We start from the raw sequence: 8430 nt of genomic DNA, 5'->3' as shown, positions 1-8430 counted from the left end.
TTTACACCCAAAGAGCCATTTGGACCCGGTAACGGCGTTACTTTTTTCAGTAACGAGTAATCTAACTAATTACTATTCCTATCGTTACAGTTACTAACAAGGAAACGCGGTCCGTTACTATTTTTCAACAAACAGAAGGTTGAAGCTGTGTTCAGCTTACCGCATCTTATATCAGCTGCACGGAAGTAGCTGTAAGTAATCTGGACGCTACAGCTTTAAGCAGCTGCGCGCTCCCGCGGACGGCAATCACGATCGCTGTCTAGCACAACACCTGGAGCTCAGGGGGCAAAACAATCGCATGAGTGCTGCTGTTTGACTGAGGAAGAATAAAGTAGTCGTGGTAAGTCAATCACATGACCACTTAAAGACAAAGCAACAAGGTGCCAGTTTTTAAATTGTGTTGATAGGCCACGTAAAACCAGAGTCATGATAAACAATATATACGCGGCGTTTTTTCCTCAATAGTTTCGCCACGTTAGCGCTAGCAAGCACTCTCTGCTTATGAGAAAAAAAACAAAACAGGGGAAGTTTTAGGAGTGACGTCGAGAGAGAGAGAGAGAGAAAGAGAGAGAGAGAGAGCAGGACAAGAGAGAGAGCGAGTTTTGAGATGTGAGATTTGTGACGTTTAGCGTGTTTGGAGTGTGTAGTTAATGTGTTGTCTTGTGTAGTTAGTGTGTAGTGTTGTGGATAGTTCTGTGTTGTGTGTCAGAACAATGAGGCGACTGCTGTCTCCAGGTAGAAACAGCAGTGATACACCTGCTGCTGTCAGACCTGCAGGTATCAGGCTGTGATGTTCTCCTTTACAGTGGACAGAAATGATTTTTTTGGAGTGGCACAAATAATTTGTGTGGCATCTTATTGAAGAACAGCTGATTGTTCTGTAAATAGTTTGAAATGGTTATTTAAAAAAGGGGTAAAAGGTAAATGGATGCAAATAAATTTGTTGTTTGCAAAACTTGTGCATAGGATTTTAAAATTGACATTAATATTTGCATTTGAAGTTATGAAATATGATTCATTAAACATGTTTGTGGTTGCTACAGTAAAAATATAACTTTTTCTACTCTGATTTTATGGTTTTTGTCTGATTTTAGATCAATTCTGGTTATACTGTATGACAAAATGAGAACATAACTGTAAATTCAGGCATGCGAGGTTGTGCTAAAAAGGATGATACCAAACAAGGCAAAGTAAATAGATTTTAAAGGTAAAATGTGGAGGGAAAATCAAGAGTAGTAAAAAAAAAAAGGCCAATTATACCCTGGACCCCAGAGGGTTAAACGTTCTTTGGTTTTTTTAAAGTAACGCAATAGTTACTTTTCCAAGTAATTAATTACTTTTAGAATATTGTAACTCAGTTACTAACTCAGTTACTTTTTTGAAGAAGTAACTAGTAACTATAATTGAATTACTTTTTCAAAGTAACTTGCCCAACACTGGGAGCCGCAAATACTTTTTGACATCTAAAATGAAGATAACACTGTATATATTGTTTTTTACCTTTATGCTTTGTGTGAACAACTAAGGTGTGCTGCTTATGAAATCCATGAAGTGCTACAGAGAAAATTAAATTATATTTATGTAATCAACACATTTTGAACTCTTAAAGAAATATAACAAAAGGAAAGACAACCTGAACTAAAATGATCCATGTAGCAAACAAAAACTGTTGTCAGCCGCCACCCTTACATCGCCTTTGGGCTTTTGGAGCCTTGACCTGACTCTTAAAAAATAATTGGAAAAAAGCACTATGCTGCTGAAAAATGAAAAATAGATATTTGCAAAATTCTGCCTAAATATGTATTTTATCTGGTTAATGCGTGCGGCGGGGCGTGGTTTGCAGCGCCGCTGCAGGGGAGGCGGACGCACCTGAGCGACACCCGCAATCACGCCTCGCCGCCTTAACGTCTGCGCTATCTGTGCTGTTGTGTTGTTGGTGGTGTGTGTCGGGCTGTGAGCTGAAAAGCTACAGCCGGCTGTATGCGTACAGCAACCGTGTGTGAAAAGTGCTCAATAAAGAGATGCTCAAAAGCAGTGGCGGTCCTAGCCTGCTTGGCGCCCTGGGCGAACACTCCCTCTGGCGCCCCCCCCCCCACACACACACACACACACAAAACATGTTAGGGATTGTACATTAACATAAAACTGTTGTCCACACACACATATGAAGAGAGAGAGAGAGTATGCAAACAGCTACCAAACAGCCATCATAATTCGTCATACAATGAGAACTGGACAAATCAACAACTGACAATGACTAATTAATATTAAAATCTGTAACATAATGTATTGTTTGGAGTTTAGTCTGTTACTGTTACTATTTTTACCATTTCTTCTTGGGGCAACTGTAACCCACATTATTTCCTTAGGGATTAATAAAGTATTCTGATTCTGATTGTTTCAGGATGACCTGCCATTATCCAATGACACATCTGCTTACCTGTATCATTTGTTCGTTTCTCCTCCTCTTCTTTTCTCTTTTTTCTAAACTGAGCACCTGATGGCTTTGAACTTTTCTTGTCCATCTTCCATTGGTTTTAATTTTGCACTCCAGTATGAACACCCATCCCTCAACCAGAGGATCACCACAACATAACCTAACAGACCTACACCTTAGTTCACAGATTAACTTTGTCTAGGGTGTATTTCTGGGATTTCACACAACCCAGGATTCAAATCATGAATACATAATGGGCTTGGATTTACAACATTATGAATGAAATGTGCTCTATTTGGAAGCAGCAGGTCTCCCTCCCCTTTCCACGGGTTATGTGTGAGACTTTAAATCATCAAACTGTAAATTATAAATTTTAAATTGTTATTGATCCCTTTACCCCGAGTCCTAAAGTGTGTATTTATTTTCTTACTCTACTATATTTATTGTTCGTTTATTTGCACTGCTGTAACTGGAGCCTCGTCGTCTCATCTCTCTATATACTGGACTGTATGTAGCGGAGATGACAAAGTTTACTTTGACTTCAGCAGCGCGCAGGCGCACCGAGGGCTCTCGCGCTCAGTTTTCGTGTATAGAATTTCGAAAAAACATCGGTGCAAATTATAAGTCTGTATCATGATGTCTGGTGTTTTCGTGTTTGTTGTTTTTTTTTTATTTTGTTTTATTTTGCGAGTTGGTTATTAGATGCTGCTCCAGCCAGCCAGAGAATCCCCCGCCGCCCCGCCCTCTCCTCCCTGTGCCGCAAGCAGCAGGCGCACCTCGCAAACGGAGGGCGCCCTTACTCCCAGCAAATGGGCGATGGAAAACCGATCGGTGCCTATGCCATTCCCAATATGCGCTGGCTGCCGTCGGGGCAGCATGAGTACGAGCATTTTTTTTTAATTATTTTTTTTTTTGCCGATGCCCGTGATGCCGCCCCCCATCACGATGCCGCCCCGGGCAACCGCCCGTGTCGCCCGTATCTAAAACCGCTACTGCTCAAAAGCATGCTCATGGAAACATCGTCGGGTCTGCCGTGATATGTTTACAATGGGACTTCTGCTCCTGAACCTCTGCGCACAGAGTCCGCAAATCGGGGCTATACAAAGTCAGTTTACGCAGGACTGTAAGCTGTCATCTGTCAGGCGTGAACGGTGTTTGTCTTTAACATAGTTCACGGTGGAGAACAGCTGCCGACATAATGTGGATCCGAAGATCCATAATTGGCCTACCTGGGGGGTTGAAAGTCTCGATAAATGCACTGCGTTTCGGCGGGTACACCGGCTTCCGCGAGTGTGACTCTTATTTTGAGCGATGAAAAAATAATAGAATATAATTTTATTTTTATATTTCAATATCACAATAATCTTCCAATTTAGAACTACAAGTTAAAAAGAACTAACATAAATAAAATACACTTCAGCTAAATACTTCTAATTTATTTGCCCAAACCACCCGGAGCCGCACTTTAAGGACTAAAGAGCCGCATGCGGCTCCGGAGCCGCAGGTTGCCGACCCCTGCACTAGGAGGTTAAGGCAATATGAGCAGAGAGGACATGTTGAGGGATTGGCTGTGTTAATTCAGCGAGAGAGTTACTTGTAAAGAAAATTTTTACTAGCAGTCAAAAACGAAAGTGTACACTTATGTCTGCATTTTTATTTTTTTAATACGAACAAAATTATAGCAGAGGTGCTCCCACGTGTCTGGCCAGAATGAGAGCAACAATTCGTTTATTTTGAAGTTCAAAGAAAGGCTTCAGTTAAGAGAAAAAAAATCTTGCGTTCACGTTTCTAGTTTTGTCTTGTTATGCAATATTTTATTTTTGTTTTGTTTTGTTTTGTCTTGTCTTTTTTAAAACAACAAAACAAAACACTACATTTGGAAATATTTTTCGGTGTTTTCTCGTTTTATTTTGTTGTTGTTTTTTGTACTAGTTGAACACTAAAGTGCCCCTCTAATGAGATGACAGTGCCTGCAGTGGCCCACAGCTCATTAAAGTTTGAGAATTCTAGAGTAAAGATTTCATTGCAAGTAAGGAAGTGATTGCTTTGGGCGGTGCTCAGACTCAGGGTGTGGAGTTTACCTGTTTGATCTCCCTGTGGTCACCCGTTGTAGGAACTCTCTGGAGTTTATCTAAATTCAAATAAAAAGAGAAATAGAAGAGCGCTTTTCACAAACAAGCGGATGGAAATCAAGGAACAACACAACCTACGTCAGTTTGTATCCCCGTGCTGAATAAACGCTCCATCCACGCTTTACTTCGTGCTCCGATTTAATGCCGAACGCTGGGGACAAAAACAGGTGAGCACTGATCGCTGTTAATATGAAAACGCATCACTGGATTCTGGAATAAAGAAAAGTTCTTCTCTTTAAGACAAAGTCGGCTTACATGCCCCGAGGAAGCTCACAAAAAGCGGAAATGGTCTCTAAAAACGTAAATTTATGGTGTTTATAATTTTTCTTTACTTTTCTTTATTTTATTTTTATTTTTCCGCTCGGTCAGTGAACAGACAGGGTGGATTCACAAACTGTAAACACCGTGGAATTTTAAAGGTCAACTGCACGTCGCTGAACGCGGATGACCAGAAGGCAGGTTAATGCTGATTGGCTGCTAAGAACAAAATGGTTATGCCAATTTGTTCCCCTTGCGTCGGGAGCACGCGCTGGGCTGTCCAAGTCACGGATATCCCACATACTTGATTTTTAGTTCACAAACACTTCTTATAATGACTTATTACTCCTGAGATTTTGTAGGTTTTACCTCTTAATACTTAAGTTACAGTGGGATACAAATAATTATCTGGCAAAATGTCCTCGTGATAGTGAAATAATCTCTAACGGGTGAAAAACAATAACGATATCATTTTCTGTTGTAACTCACAAACTAAACGGTATGTAATGACACCGATTTTAAACTGAACTAAAACATCACGACTTCCGCGTCTAGTTTTAATGGAGGCGGACTAAACTGGATCCGCTCTCCGTGCCCAGCAATGCTCCAGACGCAGGGGAAACAGATTCTATCGGGGATGTCTGTCCGGAGTTACTGTTGGGTTAATATTTCCTTATAATCCAGAAAAACAAGCTGAAAAGGTGTGCATATGCGACTGCACAGTTTTTAAGTGTTGTATCACAAGTGCAAGTGCTCTCTGCATTAAAGTCCAAGAATTCCCGTAGACTGGTTTCATTGTACACCTGTTTGAGCATAAAACAAGGTAAGTTGCCAGGTTCAGTATGCAAAACATTTCACTGAACTGAAAATTCAGAATCTTTAACAATATACTCTAGATGTTGCTTCTATATTGACTATTAAGATAGTTTGGATTCAGAAATAACTGGCAAGGTTAGAGGGGGTATTTTTTCCTTCTCTTTTTTCAGTGGGTTGTTAAAAAAAGGCCATTATGTATTGAGCACTTTGCAAAATCTCTTTTTTTTCAAATGTGACCTTGTTCTGTGACATGGAGATGTGCTGAAAGTGTTGCACTTTTGTGAAGAATTTGTCCTTAAAAAGTGAACTGTGAAATAAATGAAGTCAACATCAAGTGATGATGAGCTTGTCCTCGACAGCTTCGCTTCTATGCGCACTCCTCTCATGCCAAATGGGTGCAACATCCCCATCACTGCGGCTGTGGCACCAAAATTGATTGTCAGTCTCCCACTTCCTTCACTTGTGAACAAGACCCAGAGATACTTAAACTCCTCCACTCCCGGGCAGTGACTCATCCCTGACACGGAGTGGGCAGTCTGGCTTTTTCCTGTTGAGGGCCATGTCCTCAGATGTGGAGGTGCTGAGTGACATTAAAACTCACCTGTGAACCCCTCTAGTGTGAGCTGGAGGCCACCACTCAATGAAGCCTGCAGAATACGTGCTGTACAGTTCTTGTGATAAAATATGTTTCCTTTCTTTGTAGTTTTCATGGACAACAAGAAGAGGCACCTAAAAGGCATCTTCATTTGCATTGCAGCAGCAGTGACTTTCATCCTTTTCAATCTGAATCCCAAGAAAGTGTTACTGGATAGGAACATTCCTTATCAAGCAGCATCAGCAGAGCCACGTTGGGAGGATCCAGGACCATATCATGTGGCCTACCCACGAAACTACAAATTCATCATGGATGACACGCCCACATGCAGGACCACAACTCCTTTCCTTATTCTGATGGTTCCTGTTGCACCCGGTAATGTGGCAACTCGGAATGCCATCCGACAGACGTGGGGAAATGAGAAGCTGGTTCTGGGTCAGCGGGTAGAGACTGTCTTCATAGTGGGCCTCCCTGGTGGAAGTGATGCTGAACATCAGCAAGAGAAGCTACAGCAGGAGAATCAGCAATACCATGACCTGATTCAGAGCAACTTTCAGGACAGCTACTATAATCTGACTATCAAGACTATGGTCATGCTGGAGTGGCTGGCTGCACACTGTACTAAGGCTTCCTTTGTCATGAAGATCGACTCCGATGTGCTACTCAATGTCCCGAATCTGGTGAAACTGTTGGTGGATCCTAGCACAGCTAAACAAAACTATATGACTGGGCTGGTTTGGTGGCATAGTCCCGTTTTAAGGAACCCATTTATAAAGTTCTACATGCCTCGATCTGTGATTGCTGAATCAGAGTACCCCCCGTATCCGCTCGGCTTTGCCTACGTCATGTCACTAGACCTTCCTGGGAAGATCTTGGAAGTGTCACCTCAGATCAAACCGATCTACATTGAAGATGCTTACCTCGGCATGTGTCTGAAACGCCTGGGCGTATCTCCTACTGACCCTCCTGAAGAAACAATGTTTCTTGTCAAGCCCAGCCATTCTCTGAGCAGCTGCAGTCTTTCAAAGTTGATCGCTTCTACTACAACAAGCATGTTTCAGATGAATGGCTACTGGGAGAGGATCAAACGGGGAGTTCAGTGCTGAACTTATTCCAAAAAGGTATTGTTTATGGTTGTAGGATTTTGGATCATGGGAGTGGGAACCTCAATCTGGCCAGTGGTGAAAACAAAAATGAAATATTGCATATTTATTATGTGGCAAAATGGAGACACCTTTGTTACATCTGGTCAAATCTGATCATTAGGCCAAGTTAATATATATACTTTTTCCTTTGAAAAAGTTCAACATATTTAATTGAAGCATGGGTTGTGAGAGGCTTTTTTGCAGGGGTTAGTATTAAGAGTATATTTATATATTTACATCTTAGATCTCTGTGGTGATATTGAATTTGCAAATGATAAGATGATACTGTAATCCACTTTTTATTGAAGTCAGCCAGGCCTCCTTTGTCCTCAGCTCAAGTGTGAGATGTTTGTTACTTTTATATCCTCTTGTATTTAAGTTTTCCAGCTCTTTTGTATTTCTGTACTTTTTACTCTCCGGCCTGTGTTTGTCTTTTATATTTGATGTTATTGTATGGATAACACCAAAGGATATAAATATAAATAAAGGCTATATGGGATATAAATGCTGTGGTGTTTTTCCTAGTTCATGTAACTTACCTGTTTCTATGTCAAGCTAAACTGATCTTATCTAAACTATGTTGCGTGTATGATCCTGATGCAATGCGATATTGGAAAAGTACCATGAAACAAATTGGCCAGTACTGGGAATACAGTTGTAGTTTGTCATAGTTCCACAAGATGGCAGACTTTGATTCGATAAGATTTAAGCCACAAAGCTCCTAACCACTTTAATACAAACCAGTATGTTTAATGTGCTGCATATTTATCAACCCCACTGATTTAAAAGTTTGATGTAAGTTTCTTCAAAACCAAATAAAATAATTACATTAAATAAAAATTATTTTATCTGTTTAAGTCCGATTGAAATTTTTAATCTTTAGCCAAAAATACAGCATCAAATAAATGTACTATGTGGTGTTTGTTTTCCAAATTGATGGAAATTTTGAATTTTTGAGGTAAGATATATAATTGTTAAATTACTTTTAATTATATTTACCTAACATTATCTGGTCATATATTTGAGAGCATTGGCTTTCTTCTGAAA

At 40.5% G+C, this 8430-nt stretch overlaps 1 protein-coding gene across 2 annotated transcripts; it reads left to right on the top strand.

Annotated features, from left to right (window-relative positions):
• Positions 1–288: 288 nt before the first annotated feature.
• LOC100691756 (beta-1,3-galactosyltransferase 2) lies at positions 289–7822 on the top strand. 2 transcript variants are annotated; one of them, XM_019360620.2, is made up of 2 exons: positions 289–340; positions 6347–7822. In XM_019360620.2, exon 2 carries the CDS (start codon positions 6352–6354, stop codon positions 7342–7344), a length of 993 nt encoding a protein of 330 aa, XP_019216165.1. In that variant the 5' UTR covers positions 289–340; positions 6347–6351; the 3' UTR covers positions 7345–7822. The 2 variants fall into 2 exon arrangements, with proteins under 2 accessions (XP_019216165.1, XP_005461711.2); XM_005461654.4 differs by lacking the exon at positions 289–340 and adding an exon at positions 4499–4736.
• The last annotated feature ends 608 nt before the right edge of the window (positions 7823–8430 follow it).

Source organism: Oreochromis niloticus, linkage group LG6 (genome assembly GCF_001858045.2).
Source record: "Oreochromis niloticus isolate F11D_XX linkage group LG6, O_niloticus_UMD_NMBU, whole genome shotgun sequence".
In the NCBI taxonomy this organism is placed as follows: domain Eukaryota; kingdom Metazoa; phylum Chordata; class Actinopteri; order Cichliformes; family Cichlidae; genus Oreochromis; species Oreochromis niloticus.
Note: the sequence above shows the minus strand (reverse complement) of the source record. Positions and strands in the feature narration are given on the sequence as shown.